This window comes from Ischnura elegans, chromosome 1 (genome assembly GCF_921293095.1).
Source record: "Ischnura elegans chromosome 1, ioIscEleg1.1, whole genome shotgun sequence".
Taxonomy (NCBI): domain Eukaryota; kingdom Metazoa; phylum Arthropoda; class Insecta; order Odonata; family Coenagrionidae; genus Ischnura; species Ischnura elegans.
Window position 1 is genome coordinate 66,812,839 of NC_060246.1, and position 24,930 is coordinate 66,837,768.

Sequence of the window (24,930 nt, forward strand, 5' to 3'; positions counted from 1 at the left end):
TTGTCCACTACAAAATTCTAAATGGCCTTATTTACATCTACCATCACTTCTCTGCCTCAAATTACCTCCTTCTTTTCTCTTCATCCCGTCCGTTTCTGCCTACTATGAAACCTGCATTGATCATGACTTTACTCGTATTGTCATTTCGTACTCACTTCGTCCTTTCGTTCTTCCTCACCCACAATTTCAAAATCTGGCATCATTTATGGACCATCCTCTCTAAACTACCCATCAATAATATTACTATCTCCATCACCATTATCATAATTCCATCATGTCTGAACACTGCCACCGATGTCTGTCTCTGCCTACTATTAAACATGCACTGAACATCACTTTACTCGTATCTCTCTTTGTCATTTCGTTCTGCCTGACACACTGTCTTCAAAATGACCTTACATCAAAATCTGGCAATACTTCTGGACCATCCTCACGAAACTGCCCCTCTCTCTTCTCTCCATTCCATCTTGTCTGCACGCCACCACCAATGGCCTCGCCGTCCACTTGCGCCCGCAGTGCCGCCCATAATCGAGCCCTTCTCCTTCCAAGAAGGCCTCTCGGAGGGCATGCGCTCGCGCACCGTGTGCGGCGTCAGCCAGGGCGACCCTCCGCTCTCGATCACGTGGCTTAAAGACGGCGTGCCTCTGTTCGGGGGCGGTCCTTCCTCCCCGTCTTCCTCGGCTTCCTCCTCCGCCCTGCCCGCCTCCTCCACTCTGCTTCCCGGGGTGTCCGCTTGGCCCCTGGACCCTTACTCCAGCCTCCTCAACATCTCCAGCCTCTCCTCCTCCCACTCGGGCGAATACACCTGCGTTGCTTCCAACCGAGCCGCCGAAGTTCGGTTCAAGGCCCGACTCCAGGTTAAAGGTAATTAATGGCGTAGCGCGTGTGTGCGTGTGTGAATGTGAGCTGTGAATGATGAGTGTGAGGATGTGTGACCACATAATTCGTCCGAGATTTGGTGACATTGCTTCCCTTGACGCCCCTGCTCGTTCACGGACCAGCTTCGCCAGTCCCCATTGTTTTAGCCGTACTTCCAGGCATTTGTAATCCATTTCAGGTAACATCGCCAAACGCCAATTTCTTCAATTTGTTTTTTTTTGCCGCGGAATTTCGTTTTAAGTAAGTTATTCTGAATGAAAGATAATGAGTCCAGACACTTTACGACAATCTTATGGCATACTTGCCGAAATCAATCGTTGGTGCAACTTTTAGATGGTATGGAAAGGAATGAAGCTTTGGCTTTTGGCTTTGGTTTTTCACGCCCCACAGTTTATTCGGCCTCATCTGGTTTCAACGACTCATTTTTAAGAGGTCAATAATCTTATTTGTTTTAATCTCTTGCCATTTTATATCAATGTTATTATGTTTTAGTATTTTAACATTTATAACAAACTTAAGTGATGCTAACCCAAGGACAAGTTTGGACCCATTCTTTTGACATTTAGTCTTTACATAACTACCTTTGTTATTCCCTATTGGCGTTTGGTTGTGTTCTCTCCGATGTACTTATGACATGCCTCGAAGCCCAGTGACTATAATTGGGAGTGACAAAGCAGGTAGCATTGAGATTGTGGGTGAGTAAAGTGGCAAGGGATGTAAAGTCATCGAGCTCATGGTAGCTTGAACAAACAATAGATTAATCCGTTTTAATATGTTTGATAATGGCGATAGATTTGGCAATTATCCACACGTTTTATCACTTCTATCGTAATGGCAATACAATATCGGAATGGCAATGTAGTCTATAAATATAACCAATTATGACAAAACTTTCGAGTAAACTTTGAGCGAAACGTATTTGTTTAAAATTGCGCAATCGCGGATCAAGCGCCCTAACCCGGCAGAAATGAAGACAGTTGGTCTCCACGTACGTGTCCCTGCTTCATCTTCGTTTATAATACTGCCATAATATTCAATTAAGTGCTGGGTATAAGCTGCTCTTGTGAGGACAATTTTACATAGCCCTATACATATATTTTCCTGAATATCATTCAATCTTTGCATTATTTGGCTTTCACGTGAAACACATGCCATTTGGAAAATATATATAATCTTCATTAGGAGTTAATGTTATGCATGACACTTACCTATGGAACTAATGGTTAGTCATTTTCAGGCATGGAGAAATTAAATGAAAAGAGGTTCATTTATATTTCTTGAATATTAGGCTCCCTTTAATACTTTGCGCTTGCAATCAATGTAATATATCGTAGACTTTACTACGAAATCCCGTTCTAGTCTTTCGATTGAATTCTACCTGATTTTTTATGAAATCAAAGTAAATACTATTCATTTAAATCTTGAGATTGTTAAAAGAAATTTTACTTAGCTTCTTAATTATCATTTGACCAAAATGTAAGTTGCATTTAGGAAGTGATCCGTCGCAGGGACTAAGCCATTCATAAAATCACGAATATGCATATGAAATGATACGTAGTATATGGAGAGTTAAGATAACCTTTCGTCACGAGGGCATTGAATTTTCTCCAATTACTGTGCATTTAAAATTAATATAAGGAAGTAGTGAATGTCTACCGCCGACTGTTTTCACTTCAAGGACACAGATCATGTGTAACCGTTAACGAAAAATATTTTCTCGGTGGCGAACACAGGCGTCTGGTTTAAAAACAAAAACACATATTTAGTATTGCATACTACTTAAACCACGATCTTTTATGCGTAAAGAGCAGACAATAAGACCGTTTTAACGCACCATGCTTGAAATACCATATAATTCGTTCCGATTTTTAGCATTAGATTAATCTTCTATTTTACCTGGACTGGATTAGGAAGTTCATTAGCATTTCTTAGAACATTATATATTTTTTTAAATTTTTGTGTTGGCCCTAGAATTGTTCAATGTTTTCTCATAATTTTCATTTTTTATAATTTTTCACCACTAATATCTATCAGGTGCTGAAAAAACGGACATAGTGTGAAGTTATCATAAGTATCATAATGAAAAATAACTTTTCTGAGCATTGGAAAAATGTTTACTTCCTTTGAAGCAATAAACCATGGAATTTATATAATTTTCTAATTCTATTTATAGATTAAATCTTCAATTATTATACTTTTAAATTTATTTTGCCGAACAGCATTAACTTGTTAGCCCACGTAGCATTTTTTTCATGTTTCCATGTATCAGTTAAACATTATATTTTGTTATTTCATACTGGTTTACAAAGTTTCCCTACGTCCTTACTTAACAAATTCAGTGTATGGATTAATTCATTGCTGTTACACAGCATAGAAGTATTTAACAGGTTTCTATGTAGGGTTTTTACATATGCGAGTAAATTTTTAAGATTTTACGTCTTGTCATTCTACATTCATTTTTACAGAGTGTTTCTATCATATATGTCGCATATAATGTTGCATGTGAGCAATTAATTCTTTCAATGTTGTGTACTTTCCCTACAAATCAATGCATAAATTTACTTCCACACTGGCTCTCACTTGAGAGCGATGGATAATATTAGTGTGCCCTAGAAAGCTTTTTATTTATGTTTTCACTCTTGGGTTGTTAGATCTCCAATCAATTTTTGGTTGCACTGGCATAGTTGGTGGAAAAACAATGGACATGGAACCTTAAGGTTGACCACACTTTTTAAGGTTTGTTACGAAAGGTAACCTGTGCACTTTTTTATTTGTTCCTTTTTTTACATCTCAATTTTTGAGCATTCTGGCGTAGTTAGAACTTGCATGGTAGTTTCAAATTTTTTAATGTTTACTACATATATTTTGCACGCATGTCACCGTACTAACACTGATTACTTACTAACTTCATTCTTTGTGTGTTATTTGAATTAAATTTTCTATAGCTGAAAAATTCATCTAAAATTTTTCCTCATAAATCCATTAAAATTTACATAAAACCACTCACATTTTTATGGAGATACCATTTTAGATTGCAATTTATTTCCACCTTAATTTTTATCTTCATTATTTAACAATTTGAATTGTTATTCTCTGGATGTTTTTTCATTCCTACTGATCCTTTGAACTATTTCATTGTAAATTTTCATTGCTTAGATTGCAAGTCTTTTATATTGGGTGTTTTTGCATTCTCTTTTTCTAACTCAGCATTTTGAACATTTTTAATCTGCACCCTTGATATAATTTTAATTTATTCATTCCAGTTTATATTATTAGACACTAACTCCTCATCTCTTTGCTTTGAACAGTTCCTCCAAGATGGATAGTTGAACCAGAAGATGTTAATGTTGCTCGTAATAAACATGTCGTAATCCAATGTCAAGCAGATGGTGTTCCTAAACCTACAATTGTTTGGAAGAAGGCCACAGGTAACTGCTATTTATTTTGGATTTTTTCTTAAGATTTTTTGGCCGTTTTTGAAATGAGAAGCTTTCAGGAATGCGCGATTATATTATTTCCGTCTCATTTCTTCCGTCCGAAAAATGCAAACCTTAGTTAAATATTAGTCAAAGTTCTATTCTCTAGGTGACTGCTTTCAACTACGTTCCATACATCTGCACACATTTGTGACCCTTATTCTATTTTTTTCCATGTGGTCCACTAAACTACTCTATCAAAAGTTTTTTTAACCAAGTCTAGCTCATCCCACATGAATTCCTTAGTTTACATTCATAGCTATTTTTTAGAAACTAGATTATAATAAATTTGTATTCGAAGTTCTATACCGTCAAAAAAAGCTAATTATTTCTTACTTTGTGAAGCAATTACGACTAAAAAATAAAAATTTATCAGCTCAGCCTCTCTGCCGTAAGTTTAAGTTAATATTTTAAAGCAATTTCATACATGCACCGAATTTCAATACTTTTATATATTGTGACATTAATGTGTCTCTTCGGGAAAAGAACTTCCCATCGGCATGCGTACCACTTGCGAATATGAGAATGAGAATTGGCAGATATTATCTTAGACACATCTAGAAGTAGGAGAAGTGATTATCTTTTGACGCGCAATGGGGATAATACCGAAGTTCCTCAGTTTGGGGTGGCGTAAAGTTCGAAGTTCTAATTTAGAAATGGCCTAAAAATGTAAGCCATGCTCGGCAGAGTAATACTATTGTTGGAAAATGAATGGAAAGGTTAAGCTAACCTTTCGACGAGTACCATTTCAATTTCCATTTCCATTTTCCCATGGAATCTATAATTTAGAGCATAAAACTTAATGGACCGAGGACAATTCTACGTATAACCAGGGGTGCGGTCACCGCGAAACTCTACGGCGCTGCGAAGTTAACTATTATGAGACTAGGAGAATATTTCATACATTGGCTGTCTTGGGTTGCTCCCATAGAGACCGATATGATCGATTTTCAGATTTTGCGTACAGGGCGTGTATTGAAATGGTAATACCCAAGACTATGTCTTAAACGTCGTTGTATACTGATACGAAATATTGGCTTACTACGACAATGGCATTCGTTTTCGTGTTGTTTATATGTATTGAGTATTTTATTTTCACCATATATTCTCGCTCGCTCACGAAGAATGATAAGTATCAAGATTCCAGATTTATAATTATTTTATTTCCTTTGAAGTTGGCTTTCCTATGTTGGTCTCAGTGGTTAGTTCATGTTAGCCGCTTTCACCCGTCGCGACTGTATTAAATCTGAGGTTACGCCGGCAGGGTTATGTTGACGATTTTCCTAATCTACCACAAAACGTTTCTTGCGCCCTCAATGATTTCGAATGCTCCTAGCTATTCACTGCACTCGGTTGCCCTTCCTGGATGTAATTGGAGGAGGGAAACCTGGGCAAGGTCGGTCATGTATCTGCTCCATTACAAGTTGAATCGTCCACTCTGGGTCGGGATTCCACATCTTCGCTGAGGCACTATATTGGTCGTATGCTCTCTTTCCCCATCTATTCATTTCTCTCATTACTCTCACATATTTCACTTCCACTATTCCGCATTTTTGGAGAGGTTGTGCTTACGTTAGGGCAGTTTTCGTGCAGCTGCCCTTCGGTATGACGCATGAGTTGAGGGTGTGTTACGTTGTGATTGGACCCATAATCAAGTTAAAGACGAAGAATGACCCACCGAATATGTTCGATATCTTATAAATCCACTCGTCCCTCATGTCCTCTAATCCTCCAGCCTCTATCTGCAGGTCCCTTTACTCCCACTTCGCCCTCCGTGCCCCCCTCATGTCCTATTTGACCAAGAGCCTGCTGCAAGAGTCGTCGGCGTGTTTTTTCGCGGCTCAAGGCAGCTTGCTGGCGCCCACTCCGTCGAAGTAGCCGGCGGCGGCGTAGTGCGGCCTGAACCAGTAGCGGATGCAGAAAAAACTCAAGGAAGGGTGGAGCAAAAGATATCTTGAGCTACCTTTACTTTTATCGCTATAAAAAAAATTATCAAATCACATGCAAAGTTGAAGAATTTTTAATTTAAACTGATTTCACATATGTACAAGACAATGGCATCTTATGAAATAAAAACGTTACAATTGTGGCTCTGCAATGTTAGATAATGCGGGCGGACACGCAAGGGGGGCGCGCGACCCCTGCGGCCCCCACATGCATCCGCCACTGGCCTGAACGTCAGCTTAGCATAGTTATCTCATTGTATAACCGTTCATATTTACCGTTTCATATTATTTCAAGTTCACACACCGAAAAATATAATTTTCTCCTGTGAATTGCTAACTTAGGTTGTTAATTTAGCTGAGGGATTACGCCTTTACGAGACGGAGAAATTTTTTTGGGAACAAGCTCGTGTTTGAGCTATTTTATACTTCTCCCCTAAATTTTCAAAGTAATTGCTTTTCTAGCACGCGTGAATACGTTTATCATTGCGTACAATTTCAATTGCCAACGTTTTTATATCGTTTTTAATTAAAGAGCGGTACAATCGATATCGGACTATATTCGATGATTACCGTTATTACGTCGTTTGAAACAAATTTTTAATTAATCAGTGTTTCAGATTTTCCCTCGTGAAATACCAACTTTCACCGCAATAATCTGCCATCAGGGGTCAGTTGTCTGTATTTTTCATGGTGACAAATGTTGGAATGGTTTTCATTTTTCAGCTAAGACTGGTTTGCTTTGGTTGTAATTATACCCAAACTTTTAATTCTTCAGGAGGAAAATCTGGGGATTATCAAGAGATAAGAAGCTATTTACCAGCTTCATCCTCATCATCCTCTCTTTCATACCCTTATATCCCATCTGCAATGCCCACTGCTCCTAGTGTAAGAATCCTAGCCAATGGCTCACTGTTAGTACAGCATGCAAGAGAGGAACAAGAAGGCTATTATTTATGTCAAGCCAACAATGGCGTTGGAACTGGAGTTGGAAAGGTGGTTCATCTGACAGTTAATTGTAAGTTTATTGGGTTTAATGCCTTGATTTGTCATGCATACAACTTATACTGTACCTTTACTCATCCGTAGCATTTTAATTCCTATGTGAGTACATGTTTTAAATCTAATTTTAGTCAAATTGAACTCCTGTTAACAAACTTTCAATCCGCAGCTGCACCTTACTTCCCTACCCAAACTCAGCCAATAACAGTGAGGAAGGGTGAAGTCGCTACTTTGCATTGTGAAGTCGGAGGTGATCAACCAATTAGTATATTATGGCTCAAAGGTCTTGATGTTCTTAATCCATCAACCAACTATAGGTAAATATGAATGCATTTATGAAAGTGGCCCAATCGTAAATGGTATGCCAAATGTAATTCACACTCTGCAGACATTAACTAATCGTTTTTATGTCATAGATGAGTTTGAATGGATAGCTTTTGTGTGATCTTTAGTGATTATGGTAATTGATTTAGTTATTTAATGTTATTATTGTTCTTTCATCATAAATCACATGGTATCATGTTTTTTATCTCTTTTTTATGATTTTTGTTGCCTTCAGGCATTCAGTCAAACAAGAAACTGGTCCAGGTGCAGCTGGGTCAACAACTTCATCTTCCTTGCTTATTGATGGAATTGAGGGCAGTGATGGAGGACGATATACTTGCCAAGCCAGTAATGCCTTTGGTCGAGATCAGCAAATCATACAGCTTATTGTTCAAGGTAAATATACATAGGAGACATATGAATGTAATACATTGTTCAAGAGAGGTTTGGGTTGGCTTGGTGGCTGTAATGCTTGCTTCCCACCTTGTGGGCCTCCGTTCAAATCCCGATGGTGGTGGAGATTTTTCATGTACTGCCTGATATCTGCTTGATTGCTTTGTGGTTGATTCTTTTAGTACTTCAAGTGAAACGTTGAATGAGACGTTAAGCTATGGTGTCCTTGGTGCCTTTCTTTCAGAGCGAGATAGTGCCGATCTCCCCACCCTTACGCCTCTACCCTTCTCTCATGGCACAAACGATCTTAGCTGTCGGTTGCCTGTAAGATACACCGGCACATGGGGTTGAAAGAATTTATTTTCAAAATATCGCTTATTACTAAGAAAGCAAAACTATTACATAAAATATATGGAAGTAAATACTTGTATGAAATACTTGTAAGTCTATATTTAATAGATTTTAGGAGTTGTTTTTGATCATTGTTATAAATACAACCATATTTTGGGTATAGCAGTTTGCATTGGTAAAGGATCAAGTTCTACCTTCGGCCAAAAATGATGGCTGATCTACATCTATATAATACCCCACGGGCTGCCTAAGAGGTGTGTGGCAGGTGGTGTTAGGGTACACTTGAAGGTAAAAATTGCATCTTGCAGACCGGGACATACGGCATCTATTATTTTGATACAAATCAGCATTTCCACAATGCTAACTTGTTAATTTCTTCTTCATTTGTAATTATGTACTTCCCATTTTAATTATAATTTTAGAGCCTCCTCCCAGCCCCACTCGTCCTGAAGCTGCCTCTGTTGGCAGCCGATATGTTGATCTGAAGTGGAAACAAGGAGAACCACCAATAGCACCAGCAACTAGTCGAGATCACATTTCCATTGAGGGAACTGAGGTCCAGAAGTTCATCCTTCAGTATAAGGAAATTTCAGGTGCGGTGAAAAAATAAAGAATGTTGTACATACCTAATAAAGGTTGAATTTACATTGAAATTAGATTTTATCTAATTTGTGTTATTATAACTGTCTTTTTTAATTTACTTTTTTTTGTTTTATCCATTCAAGAGTAATATTTTTATGGAAATTTCCTGAGGAAATCTGATTGAATTCGGAATTGTTTGCCTCACTTTATGAGTAATATGACAGTTTAAAATCAGTGCATGAATCCTTTAAAATAAGACAAGATGATTTTCAATTCACCAAATCAGTTTTCCTTCTCTATGACACTTAGTTACAAATTTGGTGATTACTTAAATCAATAAGTTTCATACTCTAAATTGTAATTCTTCATGAGAACTTCTTAAATAAAAAATAAATTTGTACCCATCGTGAGTGCGATTATCGTAAGAGTGCACCCACAAAAATTTTTTAATGGTTCTAAAATATGTAACAAAAATTGAATTTAGGGGACCCATTCTTTATTTAATCCGGATTGACGCATTTATACAGAGCCATGGTCATCTGCTGTTGAGATAGAAATACCAGTGAGTGGTGACACAACTGATAGGCAGCCAAATCGTCATGGTTGGCAGCCACCTCAGTCTCCTTGGAGTCCTGTCTCGACCAGTGGTACTGCTGGCCAGTGGTACCACAAGCGCATCGATTCACTCCGTCCTGCCACTCGATACTCATTCAGAGTGGCATCTGAAGGTGCAGGCGGCAGAGGAACGTACGGTGAAGTGTTGGAAGTTCGCACAGAACCTCAGAGACCGTCAGCACCACCAAGGAATGCCATTCTACACCCTCTCAGCTCTACCAGCCTGCGTTTATCATGGAATGCTCCACCCATTGATGCATGGCATGGGGATGTACATGCCTATGCGGTTGGAATTCGAGATGCTAGGTATGAGATGGAGAAACAATCGCTGTGCAACAATAATGTTACCATTACCGTTATAATAGATGTGTAAAGTTGAAAATTATTTTAGGACTTGTGATTTGAAAAGTATTTTTTAAACTGATATTAACTCAAAAATTTGTCATTCTTTTTCGTTTTATTTGCATAAAATCTAAATTAAGTTTCCCAAAAAAATGTTTTCTTTTCCTTAGTAATGAATTAAGTAATTTGTACTTCATGCTCTTGTATATTGATAAAGTTAGCAGCCAGCAATACATTTTACCTATTCAGTATGCCTTAGCAGCTAACAATTAAAATACCTATTTAAGTATTTATTAGGTCGTGTTAGGGAGGGTAATGGGGGAGAAATACAGGAAATTTTGACTACTTGGAATTCATAAGAAATCTAAAACAATAGTTGGAGTAACAAAGTAGGTAATTCAAAATTCATAAGAATTGATTTGTGTCATATTTGGTGGTACCTATACATCGAGTGTATAAAGAGTAGCAATGAATATTATGACTTTTAATTCCCTGAAATGTACATGCAGGGATAAAAAAGTACTCCATTCTTTCTGCAATTAATGCAGCATTCTACCGAAAATTTCGGCAATAATTGAAGGAGTGGAGCATTCAAGAATCCCATGCACTCCTCTTTCTCAAATTCTTATTGCTTGGATTGCACAAAGGGACACTGCATGCATTTTAACTCTTTTGAGTGTCAGCTGGCCAATCTATTGACTCTCAAGGTGTATGTACGAAGATACCAATCCACCAGCCGCATGTTATAGAAATTAATCTTAAATTTAATTATTTTCCCATGTTGTAAAGAAGAGATAAAAACAAATTACGACTATTTTAATGACGAAATAAGTATCTGAAATGCAGATAAAAAAACTGGCGTAAACTTATTCATGCTGAAATTTTTCAACATTCTAATTGTAAGTAAAATTGCAAAAATTAGTCAAAAAACCACTGTGTGTATTAGGTAAAATACGCTAGTTATCAAAGAATATATAGGCCTCTGCAGCATTTAAAATTTATTATTTTAAGCCATATGTCCAGGAGGAAAATCTTCATGAACCTATGTTTTCTTAATTTTTTCCTATTGTGCTTGCCATTAAATGATGGTGCATGCAATGCAATAATTAGAAAGGATACTCTTGCTTTTAAATCAGCTTTTAAAGTGAAATATGTCAGAATGAGCTCTGAGACATTCTTTTGGGAATGATTTTATAGAAATTATATCCTTTTTCAGATTATAATCTCATAATTTTTGTTTCGTTCACCCCTTAGTGTATGAATCAGTATACTTACTTCATATTCAATGATACTTTTTTGTTTTGTGAAGTGACTTTGGTGGAATTTATTTTTCTATTCTAGTTCCGGATCAACACACTTCAACTTCAGCACATACCCAGTAGAAGAAGTAGAAGATGATAATGACTTAGATGAGCTCAATGGAGAGAGAAAAGTGGACGTCGGCAGAGGTGTGGATTTGAGACCAGAAGATGCATGGGGGACAGACGTGCGGCAACAGCATTTTGATCAGCATCTAGGAAGTGGGTCCAGTTACCATTTCTCACTGGTCCTCACAGGATTGCGACCCTTTTCTCGCTATGCCGCTGTGGTTCAGGCAGTTAATCAGGTGGGAGCGGGACCACTGTCAGAGCCAGCGGAAGCACAAACAATTGAGGATGGTAAGTAATAAAAATCCTAGCCACCTAACATTCATTTACAAATAGTAAGTGAATGATATAATCAGGAGTGCAAATAATCCCTAATGATGATGGCTTGCTCTCCCTCCAAAATGTCTAAAGTGATTTAAATGAAAATTATTTGATGAATTTTACATTATATACTATTCATGCCTCCATGTTTTTCCTAAAAAACCATAACGGTTCTCAATGCTCAACTTGCACCATGGCTCCCCCTGTGAGTAACCGCAGCAATAATTGATTCTTCATCATAAAAATCCACCTCCACAATCATATTTTTTAAATCTGCGTATGCTTACAAAAAAAAAGAAATCAATCATACCAGGTGCCAAATCACTTGTAACCCTCATGCACTCTAGGTTACTTTGATAAAGAGTTTTAAAATTTTAATTACTTTAATAACAATAATAAATGATAATTAGTTTTTTAATTAATTAATTTGAATAATTAGTAGTTAGTAATAATAGGGTAACAAGTTTGAAATTTGTGGAATAACTGCCACAATGAGAAACGAATGACATGAATATAGTTTCAGAATTAAATACTCTAAATAATTCAATCACATTTCTCTGGAGATGATAGGCTATTATTCAGGTACGATGAAATACTTGAATTCTCTCTGTTTATTCTATTTTCAGTCCCGAGTATGCCTCCGCAGGATGTTAGATGTGCAGCACTTACACCACAATCACTTCAAGTCAGTTGGCAGCCACCCCCTTCTTCTCATGCTCATGGCATTATTAGAGGATACAAACTAACTTACGAACCAGCAGATGATGTCTCAAGTAAGAACACAGTATGGCTGTGGAAAAAAATAGTGAATTAGAAAAGATGTGGTGAAGTGGATAAATTGTTGATATGAAAAAGTTTTCCATTTTATATTATATTTTAATTTTTTCACTGTCTCATTACAATAACACATGACAATGAACATGGCCAATGGCTAGGTTTCAGGGCATATCATATTACATATCTTCATATATAGTGGCAGTTATATGTGCTCCAAATTAGTGATAGATCATATTCTATCTCCCTGAGAATAATTGGCCAATTAATCAAAGCTGCTGAGCTTGATTATCCATCATAATTGAGGGAAAATATGAAATGGACCTATGAGATAGATAAATTATCCATCCATAGATTTACGAAGCACTTATTATGTTTATTACTCTGTATTGTTTTCAATGCACATTTTGTGTCCATCTCAAATAAGATACCCATTCCATTGAAAAAGTACCTACAGTGAGTCCTCGTTCTACGTCACCCCGTTTAACGTCATTTCGCGATAACGTCACGAAAATTTTGAGACCGTCATTCGTTTATCGCACTTACGCTTCGCGATAACGTCAAGTCTTTTAAATTTCGCGCGAAAAAAAGGCGAAGCGGCGGGCGTTGCAGGTTGTTCGTTTTGTGGGCGGTAATATAGTCAGTCTATACAAAGTGTAAAACGGTGTTGTTTATTGATAATTGCGATTACGGTGTTAGCAAAAATTTCTGCAAAATGAATTCTTGCGTAGGTGCGCAAGGTTTTACTTGACATAATGGTTTTCAGGAACCTAAAAAGTGATTTCAAGGCATTTTTCCGTGTAGAACTCGGAGTTTTTGTCGTCACTTTTTTCGCCGAGTTCACAATAATTTTGGTTCCAGTTACTGCGACGATGTTTCAGCGATGATGATGCCCAGGCGACGCTCGCCCGGGCGACCACCATAGCGAAGCCGAAAAGCAAATGCTGGAAGATACAAAAATGGAGAAGGATTTACGTCACTGCTCTATTGTCGTCGATGAAGACAGGAACTCGTATTTATGCGATAGTTTGGCATTCCCATCGTAAAAAATGCCCCAGATATGATACGCTAACTTTTTTTCGCGTAGGAATTGTGAGGTCTAGGAGCCAATATTCACTTTTTACATTGTTTCTTATGGGATATTATGCTTCGATTAACGTCATTTCGTTTATCGTCACATTTTTCAGGAACGGTAAGTGACGTTAAACTATTCAGAGGTGAGAAGGAGTAAGAATGGGAAAATAAAGGATGATCGAAAAGTGAGAGTAGGAAAGTGCTTGAGGGGGCCTGGCTAGGAAAGTGATAAATAATCCGCCAAACAGTTAATCAAACAATAGATGGCCAAGGCCCTGTTCATTATTATAAATTTTACCCATTTTTCCCATTTACCCGTAGGTTCTTGGAATGCTTGAATACCATTATTTTATTATTGATATTTTATAGACCGCCATGGTTTTGGTGTTTGGTGATGATCGATCGATATCTGTACATATATTACCGACATATTGGTGATTATCGATACTTCCCTTCGATCTTGGAGAAGGGTTAAAAGTTTTTGAAGGAATTTCATGTAGGGGAGGGGAGAATTTGAAATAACTTGAGGTATGAGAGATATTTGGAGAATGGGCTACCCCTGCAGTAGGAAGAAATTTCACAAACATGCACCGACTACATTTTATTATTAGGGCTTGATCAGACACTGCGTGTTTCCTGGAAGTTATGCAACCAACTGATTCATATTTGTTTTGCGTGGTGCATAATCTCGTTGGCGAATACCGTATGTCCCTACATTCACATTCTCCTACGAAATTTTCGTGAAATGGATTGACACATGGGCAGGACGAAGCCTGAGTCAGGCAATAAGTCCAAAGTCCATCTAGCCAACCATTAATTCCATCCTCAATTTGAGAATAAAGCTTTTCCAAAGTGTCCTACCTCCAAAAATCAGCTTTTGGGTCCTTCTAACGCAAGTAGTTCCTTAGTGTTCTGAGCTCAAGTTCTTGAAAATATTTTTCAGAGATATCTGAAACAAAATGAAGATCATATGCCTATTGCAGCAATAATTTTTCTCAAGAGAAAAATTGCTTGTTAAAAAGGGTTCAGTCCTATTGATGTTTACATCAAAAACATGCAGTTCACTGTTGGCCAATGCCTAAGGTGCAGTACACATCATAGTATCTTAACATATAAGTAATTATATGTGTTCATCAAAACTTCAACACGTTTTTGGAATTCATGATAGAATATGCCCCAGCTGTAGACAGAAGATTAAGATCTAACCCTCCTTTTGGGACTTCACTCTGTAAAAAGTTATTGTATTTGCTTTGGCTTTCTCATTTTTTTCTTAAAAGTTTAATTTTCCCACCTAAAATCTCAAATAAAAACTCTTCATGTGCCTCCTCCTTCATGGAAATGTGGAACTAAGAAAATGGCATAAAATGGGTATTCTAGCTATTTTTTCTCGACGTATCCTAGCGAAAATCTCGGCAGTCAATTCTTTCACCAATTGTGAATGTTCCTCTTTGTTCTATGCCTGTTCTTTTTTGCAGTAGTTTTATTGGAGATTCGAGAGTAAAACTATTTAAATGTGATTTTTAGTGTCTGATGAAACATGGGAAACAAAGAAAACGACTGCCCTCACGACAGTCCTGAGTGGTTTAAGGAGATTTGCTAACTACAGCCTCAGGGTGGCAGCTTTCACTGGTGTAGGAGATGGAGTTGCAGCTCTCCCAATACATTGTAGAACTGATGAAGATGGTAATCCATTTCTTTATTTCATATTTTTCTCTTTCTTCTGATAATTCCAGTATTTATTGCCGATCAGTAAGATCCATTCATTCATGAAAGCACTTACAAAGGTACAGTGTAGGATGCAGTCAAGGATACATTTAGTACCTATACTTCAAAACTCTGTGCATTAGAATTTCTTGCATTTTCTAAATGTTGATACTGTTAGAGTACCCAAAAACAAGTTTGCTCCTTCCATTAATAAAATCATCTATGTGGACTTTTTTGTCCATTTCCTATATTGGTAACTGTCACCATCAATGAAATTCATCAAGGTGTAAAGAACTGCTGTTTATTTTTATTTCCCCTCTACTGTCATGAAAATGATGCCTGCTCAGGAATGTGTGCTAAATTGAAGAAATTTCAGAAAACTTGTTTTTCTTTTTATTTCTATGCCCTTAATTTCTTTGAATACATAGTGGGAAATAAATTTTGCCAAGTTATTTCAAAGGTAATTCTTACAATTCTCTCCTCATTTCAATGATATATTTTGGTATCTATGATTATTATTGTTTTGTTAGCTATAATACCGTTTGCATATGTGAGGAAACCCTTGAAAGTTATTAAAAATTGATACTTTTATGCCAAGAATGCCACATGTAATTTAATTTTGGCAAAAATGAAGCATAAAGGATAGAATTGGTACCCCCCGATAAATACTAATGTGATTCTTTTTTTTCAGTACCTGGACCACCTGCTGATATAAAAGTAATCGTTAGTTCACCTCAGTCTCTCCTCGTGTCTTGGCTTCCTCCAAGAGAGCCAAATGGTGTCATTACAAAATACAATCTATATAATCGGTAGGGTTACATTTAATTATCTTCAATTCCAGTTAACTCATGCATGTAAGCATTTTTTTGAGGAACTTGAGAAGAAAAGATTAGAGTAATGGGAATCAAATAATCTTGCTGGTATGGAGCATGGAGCATGGATGGCTTGATTTGAGCCTGTGCATGCCTTAAATGAACATAATTCTTTCACTCACTTTTGTAAAAATACATAGGCTGATTTAGGGGTGGGGCTTGTGCCTCCCCCAGATGCTTAAAAAATAGACAAAATTTTTAATACGGTTATCGTTACCTTCGTTTTGTTTTGTGTATTAGAGAGTCTCAATCATTTAACTTCACATCAACAGCTTTGGTATTAAAATACAGAGAATATTTTGTAGAGTAATTGTTATATCTTTTTTTAATCTCAATTATGAGAAGATAGTTTCCCTGATAGGCCCTTGTGCCCCTACCCCAAAAAATCCTGGATCTGCCCCTGCATACATGCTATCTAAGCTCACAGTTTTGTCAAAGTATAGATTTATCGTCAAGAGCTGAAATTGATACAGTTTCTTTCCAATTTTATGGTCATAAATTTGAAGTCCTCTGAATTTCTAAGAGCAATTTTTCCTCAACTTTCCTTCCATGAATATTTATCATTCTAGCAATCATCCTCTATGAATACTCCAAAACGCCCCTTAAATTCAATTCCTGAATCAAATGTAATGCTTAGAATAGGATACACACAAGATGAGCCTATCAGTATCCATATAAGTTTATAATTTGTACTAAGTTGCTATATGTAATTCTTTTTCATTTTTTAAATGAACATGCTGTAAATTAATTTTTATTGTAATTTTTATTATATGTAGTCATGATAGAATAAATAATTATTTGAATTATTTCATAAATAAAATAAGATTTCAAAATTTAAAAAAGGAAATAAAAGCAAGTCTTAATGGAAAATATTCTTTTTTTGCTGAATGCATGCGTTCTATTATGAGCAACAATTTTTATAAATTACAATTTTTCAAATTTAAAACTGTAAAACTTGAGAGAAAGTAGCAAATTTTGCAAGTCAGTAAATTATTACCTTTTTCTAAGAGTTAGTTGACTTTTTGAGCCCAGTGAAATAATATCTGAATGGTCCATTTCTTTCTGCCTTTCATTTCATAATGGTTCAGAATGTTTTCTTCGTGCTTATTCAAAAGTTTATTGACTTTTTTTATTGAAGAAGGAATGGTAAATTTATTTGACCAGAACCATTTTGAACAACATTTTCACAATATCTGAAGTTTCTTGAACCATTTCCTAAATTGGTAAATATCACCCACAATGAAAATCATCAAGTTGTGAAGAACTGTTAATTAATTTTATTTCACTTAGTATCTCGTTCATCAACTCCAATCCTTAAAGAGTTTACAAAGGATTTTATTTGGGTTTTCTACAATGACTTAAGTTGCATTCTTGCTGATGTTTCGATATTCTTTTCATGATGGCCTAAAGGAAACAATACAATTGAAATGTCATCATGAATGCAGTAAGTGACCCAATGGTAAATCCAAATCAAATTCCATAGCACTATGCACTGGGAAACCCTCAGATCATTTTTTAGGGTTTTGCTTGAATATTTTCAATATAGTGGGTCTACTTATTTCTTATCTCTCTCTTTGTTTAGAGTGAATGATGGAAGTGGAGTCATTGGCAGAGGCATTGGAGATGGATCGATGGGGGCTGCAGGTGGATCAGGAGGTCAACAAGGGAAGCGCAGCCTCCCAGGGACCCACACTTCGTTCGAAGCAAAAGGGCTTGCACCACGAGTGGAGCACTCTTTCTGGGTGACTGCCACCACACGTGCTGGGGAAGGGAGATCCACAAGAGTGGCCTCGATGATACCAACTGCAAGAGGTAATATCCGCTCACCATCTTCTGTTGGATTTTTTCATGGTTATTTTTGATTAAATGTAGTTAAAATACCTACTGTACTTGCAAAAAGTTGAGATCATCTGCTATGCACATATACCTAGGTACATATCACAACAGAGCTTTTAAATTTCCTGCTGTCTTAAAATAACGAATAGGCAGAGGGTTCCGTATCAACATTTTTTGGTGCTATTGCAATAATTACATATGTAGTTCTCCTGTGGAATATGCATTAATAAGAGTCAAACCTAGCAAGAGGTCGAAGTTCTTTAAAAAATACCATTCTAAGTAAAGCTGTAGTGTAGAGGGGTTCAACTATCTTGTGAATTAAGGTAAACAACTAAATCCATCACTCACTTTATTGTGTGTACCTTATGTTATACAGAGTTGTGAGGAACACCAGAGTCAGTGTAACTTGTTGCAGCTGCTGGCTCACAGAATCATTGGTCAGGTTGACAGTTTGAGGCAGACTCTGTGTAAAAAAAGGCCCACACAATGCACTGTGTGAAGGATTTAGTTGTTTTCCTGAATCCACAAGGCCATTGTAGTCCTCAGCACTATTCATTGCCAGTCCCTATCAATGAGTTCAGTGCAGAGTACGTATCCGTGCACATCCCACCATTTTGGTTCAAGAAATTGCCGCTCTAATTTTCACAATTAGAAAAGAAATTCAATTCAAGTTGAATATAAGAGCCAACATTAAATCCTGGGTGGTCATCAGCCACCTTGAAGTCTACCCACCATCACCTAAGCCCTAAAGGTGGAAGATGTGATCACGAAACCTTCTGCCAAAGGAAAGTAAAAGTGCCAAAAAATTAAGGAAGGGCTCATCTGCCACCCCTACTAGTCTCAAGAGCAGAGGATTTGCCGTCCATGTAATCAGAAAGTATTGGGGTGTAAAAATCCATTGCAGCTCTTCTGGTACTTATGCCTCCCTGGTATATAACACACACTCACCCAATTACGTGAACATCCATGTCAACGAGAAGCAATGGTTGATGCTTAGCCGTTGCGTTGAGTATGACGGCAACAAGATGAACATTATCTTTCATTTTCTTTTTTTCCTTTTATTTTATTGTTTCTTTTTTTAGCTCTATCTTTTGTTTTTTGCCATATCTTTTAATTATATCCACAAAATGTTCTACCATCTACCCAGGTCTAATAACTGTCAAGGGAGATGATGTGGTAGTAACAAAGAGGACATCCCTAACACTACCAGAGGTCTTGGGAGATGCAGCCACCTACGCCTCCGCCTCAAACTGTCAAATTGACTGCTGCTTCTGCGAGCATGCATCCATTTGATTGCAACTGATCATGTAGATACTGATATGCAAAACTTCAAACTTGGGATCTCAACTTTTTGCAAGGAAATTGGCTTGAATTAGCCCACTGACTTCAAACTTAATATGTATATATCTATCAACTGGTAGCATAATTTGACAGTATCTAGCATAATAATTGCAATGTGTCAGTTTGGTTATTCAGTTATCAGTTGCACCAGTTCTTCAGCTGAGAATTAGAATCAGAACTGAAGCCAAAAAGAATGGTTAATGCTTATCATATCTTTTGCAAAAACTTGTTAAAAAACTTTTGTCAGGCTTCATATAAATTACATATTTTAAATAGAGATGTAAAGGAACCAAAAACTTCAGAGATAATAAAATTCAAAGCCTTCCTTCAAAGCCAGATTCCATTAATTCTTATCCTCATGCAGGTATGCTAGTCACCAAGTGAAGCCTTTTTCCATGTACCCATACGGGCACACAGAGCATTTAAAGGTTTAGATGGAAATTTTAATTAAAAGTATTCCAAATGCCAATGGTGATACTTTATCTAATTCATAATATTTTCCTTCCCTGTTCATAGTTCCTGCTCGCATATACTCTTTTGGCGGTCAAGTTATCAAACCATGGCGTAACCAAGTGGTTTTAGAATGCTTAGCTGTTGGATCACCCCCAGCATCATCTACCTCTGGCCAACTTCCCAGAACTTGGTTTGTGGATTCTGTGCCTATCCAGTCATCTATGTCCTATCCACTATCAGGGGGTGTAACTGATTTTTCTGGAGATACAATAGTCGGACATGGAAGAATAAGGGTCAAGGAAGGAAGTGGAGCATTGACAATTCATGATCTCCAGCGTAATGATGCTGGAAACTACACCTGCCGGGTTGAAAATTCAGAAGGAACTGATGCCATCTATTATTCTCTCGTAGTTCAAAGTAAGTTTTTAAGTATATTTTTGAGCCTTTTTTATTAAAAATAAATGGTTAGAACAAAGTATTTTTTCAATGTTCAAAGTAACCACATTTGTTTATTTCCTGATAGCATTATTACTGAACACACCAGTACTACCAGCAGAAATAATATGCCCATATGTTATCTCATAATTCAATCCTCTGAATTTCTGTTTGCACTAAATATCTCCAAATTTTATTTTTATTCACTAAGAAGATATTTATGTATCACCATTTTAAAAGGAAAATAATAGAAATATATTTTATGGAATGTATTTTATCATATAAGAATCTCTAATGCATGCTTTCTATTTAACAGCACCTCCTGGGGCTCCCTCTGTATATGTAACCAGCACCACCACATCCAGTGTAGTAGTTCATTGGAAAACTGGTGACACTGGAGCTGCTCCATTGACAGGATTCACCTTAAATTACAGACGGAATCATGGAGAATGGGAGGAGGCTCAAATACCCCGGCATTCTACTTCATATCAACTGAAGGTAGGGTATTATTTTATTTATTTATTTATTTATTAAATTATTCAAACACAGCCATAATGGCCTTTATATTGAATACAAAACATAAAATCTGCAGCTTTAACAAATATAAACTATAAAAAAACTATAAAAAGGATATAAAAAAGAAAAAAAAAGGGATTCAGTAGATGGCTTTTCGAAGTTGCCTCTTGAATAATCTGATGGGCATTGAAAGATCCAGGGAAGGGTGAGTACTCGAAATGGAATTGAAGGAGGTAGGGAGTCTGTAAAAAAGTGATCTCTGAGAGAGAGAAAGACGGAATTTAGGTTGGTGTAGTAGGTGGTTATTACGGACGGAGCGGGTGGGAATGTGGAGTGAAAAGAAAGGCAGCATATCTGAGGATCGGAACTTGCCATTTAAGGCATTGTAAATGAAGGAAATATCGTGGAAATTCCTTCGGGAGGATAGAGGGACCAATGATAGGGCAGACATTACTTCAGAGCGAGAAGAATTACGGAGGTGAGGTACACGGTGTCGGACTATTGAAATAAAGAAATTAACTGGGCGTTCAAGAATTTTAAGGTTGGAGGGGCTGGCAGTGGAGTAAATAACGGAGCAGTACTCGAGGATTGGGAGAACGCAACCGGTGAAAATAGCTCTCATGGCGATTGGATCGGTAACAGAAGTGAGTCGATAAAGAACACCCACAACTGACATGGCCTTGGTTTTCATTTTATTTAGGTGCGGAAGAAAAGTTAGTTTGGGGTCGAAAGTAACACCTAGGTCATTGATGGTGGACTCAATCGGAACAATTTCATTAAAAATAGTATATTTATGAGGATTGAGGGTGCGTTTTAAAGAAAAGGGTATGTATTTTGATTTGCTTGTATTAATTTTGAGTTGCCACTGAAGGCACCAGGCCTCGAGGGAATGAAGGGAAGACTGCAAAGACTGAGAGTCAGAAGTATTCTCAACTCTTTTGAATATTTTACAGTCATCTGCAAAGAGGAGAATTCCACATGCGTTAGAAAGTGCACAGCTCGTAATATCGTCAATGAAGAGGGAAAAGAGAAGAGGTCCGAGAACACTGCCTTGGGGGACGCCTGAAAGGATGGGGGTGCTTGGAGAAGACGCTCCGTCAAGAACAACTCACTGAGTGCGGTCGGTTAGGAAATTCGATAGTATAGATAGGAAAGAGCCGTGGATATTGTAGCGATAAGACAGTTTGTGGATAAGAAGGGTGTGATTGACGGAGTCGAAGGCTTTAGCAAAGTCAATGTAGCAAACGTCTAGCTGAGAAGAGGCTTCGAAAGCAGCGGTGATATGCTGATGTAGGATAGATAGGTTCGTAACAGTGGAGCTACCAGGAAGGAAGCCATGCTGCTGGGGTGAGATGTAAGCGATAGTAAATGCTAGAAGTCGGTCATGAATAACACGTTCGAATAAAATAGAAAGAATAGGGAGGATAGACACTGGACGATAGTTACTTACATTATCTTTTTTGCCGGATTTTAAAATGGGAGTAACAAGTGCTGTTTTCCAAGCTGAAGGAAATGATCCCGCTGAAAAGAATCGGTTGAATAATTTACAGAGGGGGATGTGGAGAGTATCAGCTGTTCGGTGAAGAAAGAGTGATCCGAGGCCGTCGGCTCCAGTGGCTTTGTTGGGAGGCAAAGATTTAAGGAGGCGTAGAGTCTCCTCAGGCGTAACAGAGACCATAGTAAGTGAGTGAGAGCAAACCGGATAAAGTGTTGGAAGTTCAAATTGCGGAGTGGGAGGGGTGAAGTTTGAGGAAAAGTATTTGTTGAAAGCCGAAGGTCGCTCAACCCCCGAGAAAGACTCTTGGCCTGATTTAACGATGGTTGGTATTCGGGTTGATTTCCATTTCGAGTTAAATAATGACCAGAATCGTTTAGGATTAGATGCCATGTCATCTGTAATTGATTTGATGCTATTGCTATAATCGCGGCGTAAGAGATTCCGTGACACTCTATTACAGGTCATGTAACGCATCTGCTATGATATTCATTCCAATGAAATACCCACAATAAATGTTTCTATGAGTTTGCCAAGAGACAACACCACGCCCACATTATTAGAAACCAATCTTAAATGTATTGCTATTAATAGCAACTCACATTATAGCCCAGAGACGTTATATTTACATCATATGTATACATACCTACCATATGAAAAGCAATTAACAAGGTAAAGCTATATAATTAGTGATGTTAAAGTGATAATGCACCACACAATGTATTGGTTTAATATTTCTTTTGGAACTGAGAAAAGTAAGGCCACAAAAATAAGAGACTGTCTTTTCATATAAATTATGCTATATTAATTCCATTTTCTTTAGTATTTTGTGCTGTGATTCTCATTTAATGTTTCTAATGTGTTTCATTTCAGGGGCTGTCTTGCGGTACTAGTTATCATCTCTTTCTCACGGCACACAACAGGGTGGGATCAAGTCCAGCCAGTTCCCCACTTGTGGCACGAACCCAAGGGGAAGTCCCAGGGGTTCCAACATATTCTCCCACCCAGGCAGCATCACAGCCATCTATGCTGAAGGCTTTTCTCACAGCTAATTCCACAGCTGTCCGTATTCGGTTACGCCTGTGGCCAGATGGGGGTTGCCCTATAATGTATTTTGTTATAGAAAATCGACCAATCAACCAACATCAATGGAATTTAGGCAAGTGGCAATTGACTATTAAAAACTATTAAAATTGGTGTAAACGTCATTGAAAAATTATCTACAAAAATCTTTAAAAAGTAGTAAATTACTATAATTTTACAAATATAGTTTTCTCCTCTTTGATTATGAGGGGAAAACTTGATTCGTCCCCCATTTTTTAGGCTTTGATTAGGAAAAAAATATTAGTGACTTCCAATCAAAATTCTCCCTATATTGCTTCTCCCCTGGATCTTTTTGGCAAAAAAACAGGAAACTATGTTCTGAGAACTTCAGCATCATATTCAATTAAACCTCTGGGATATTTTATGCCATGAGATTATTCTCAAAATTCAACATTAATGTATATCAACCATTTAAATAATTTGTCAAATGTTTAAAAAAAAGTAACAGACTCTATTTAATTTATTTTCCTAGTGTCCAATGATGTAAAACCCAGCAGACATTATACACTTTCAAGGCTCAACCCATCGACTGTCTATCGTTTGAGAATCACTGCACATAACATGGCTGGCTCATCAACATCAGAGTTCACTTTTGTCACTCTCACGAAAGATGGAGGTAAGTTTCTTACTTATATCATTCCAAAACCAAAAAGAAAAGATTGAAAGACAGAGTCAATGATCTATTCCAATTTTTATAATTATCTAATGTACATATTTGAATTTTGCACTTTGGTTTTCTCTTAACTGCTCAACAATTTTATTTCAAGTGTCCCCATCTCCAGAATTGGTGAGATTAGCTGGAGGATTTGGGTTGGATGGTGGAGGAGGAGGGAAGCAATCGTTGCTTACGGATGTCAGAGTCGTTGCACCACTTGCTGTTTCAACAATGGCTCTTTTAGGAGCTGGAGCTGCGGCATGTCTGTGCTGGAAAAACAGTGAGTAGTTATCATTTGATTTGAATGTAGAAAAATGTTTTGGGTGAATACTTTTTAACAGTTAGTAAAGCCTGTGTATATTTAGTAATATTTTATCAACATATCAGAGGTGTACCCAGGATCAATATTAGGGGGGCTTCTCATTTAATGTTTCTAATGTGTTTCATTTATGTATAATGTGGGCAAGACGTGGTCGTTCAAGAAGTATCATTTTAGCTCAGAAAAGTTTGATACTAAAACCAAAATCTTAAGAAAATGATGGCAACACTTTATTAGTTTTTAAAAGTATTGGTTTGAAAAAATAATGATTTTTATTTTCGTTCCGTGTCTTAACACTAATATCATTTTCTTGGAAAGAAAAATTTTTCAAAACTTTCGTTTTGAACTTAATTTATTTTTGCTTCTAAGGGGGGGCAGCTGCCCCCCTCAGCTCCCCACTGGGTACGCCTATGACACATACATATTACTGGCAAGCTGTCTCAAGAGACATGTGGTGGGAGGATACAGTGGCCATTTACAAAAATAAAAAGGTGTACGTTTACGTGATTTGACTACTGAATTCTACCTAGCATTTATTAAAGTCACATATTATTTTGGGAAAATAAATTCCAATACCTCTGTTCACCAGAATATTTTTCTATTTTGTTTCTGTCAGACCTGGAACTATACTGAAGTTCTAAGATGTCGTTCTATAATATTTCTGCTTAAGTAATCTAAGCCTAGTGCCGGCGTCAAAATGATGTGCCGCTGTACATACTTTGCAAATGTATATCTACACTTCAGTGCATACCATAAT

The 24,930-nt window shown here is 37.2% G+C and overlaps 1 protein-coding gene across 4 annotated transcripts in view; it reads left to right on the top strand.

The window, feature by feature from the left end:
* The window catches only part of LOC124162481 (Down syndrome cell adhesion molecule-like protein Dscam2), a 690,555-nt gene that overhangs the window by 657,311 nt on the left and 8,314 nt on the right, over window positions 1–24,930 (top strand). For 3 of the 4 annotated variants that reach the window (XM_046539031.1, XM_046539045.1, XM_046539048.1), the window contains exons 15-30: window positions 4,188–4,307; window positions 7,077–7,316; window positions 7,470–7,617; window positions 7,860–8,020; window positions 8,791–8,961; window positions 9,478–9,871; window positions 11,249–11,565; window positions 12,222–12,368; window positions 14,968–15,126; window positions 15,839–15,956; window positions 17,602–17,831; window positions 19,713–20,066; window positions 20,401–20,582; window positions 22,969–23,254; window positions 23,672–23,815; window positions 23,967–24,134. In XM_046539031.1, coding sequence (XP_046394987.1) covers window positions 4,188–4,307; window positions 7,077–7,316; window positions 7,470–7,617; window positions 7,860–8,020; window positions 8,791–8,961; window positions 9,478–9,871; window positions 11,249–11,565; window positions 12,222–12,368; window positions 14,968–15,126; window positions 15,839–15,956; window positions 17,602–17,831; window positions 19,713–20,066; window positions 20,401–20,582; window positions 22,969–23,254; window positions 23,672–23,815; window positions 23,967–24,134 — 3,339 coding nt within the window. Of the gene's footprint in view, window positions 1–516; window positions 865–4,187; window positions 4,308–7,076; window positions 7,317–7,469; window positions 7,618–7,859; window positions 8,021–8,790; window positions 8,962–9,477; window positions 9,872–11,248; window positions 11,566–12,221; window positions 12,369–14,967; window positions 15,127–15,838; window positions 15,957–17,601; window positions 17,832–19,712; window positions 20,067–20,400; window positions 20,583–22,968; window positions 23,255–23,671; window positions 23,816–23,966; window positions 24,135–24,930 lie in introns of all 4 variants that reach the window. The other variant, XM_046539040.1, reaches the window with a different exon arrangement.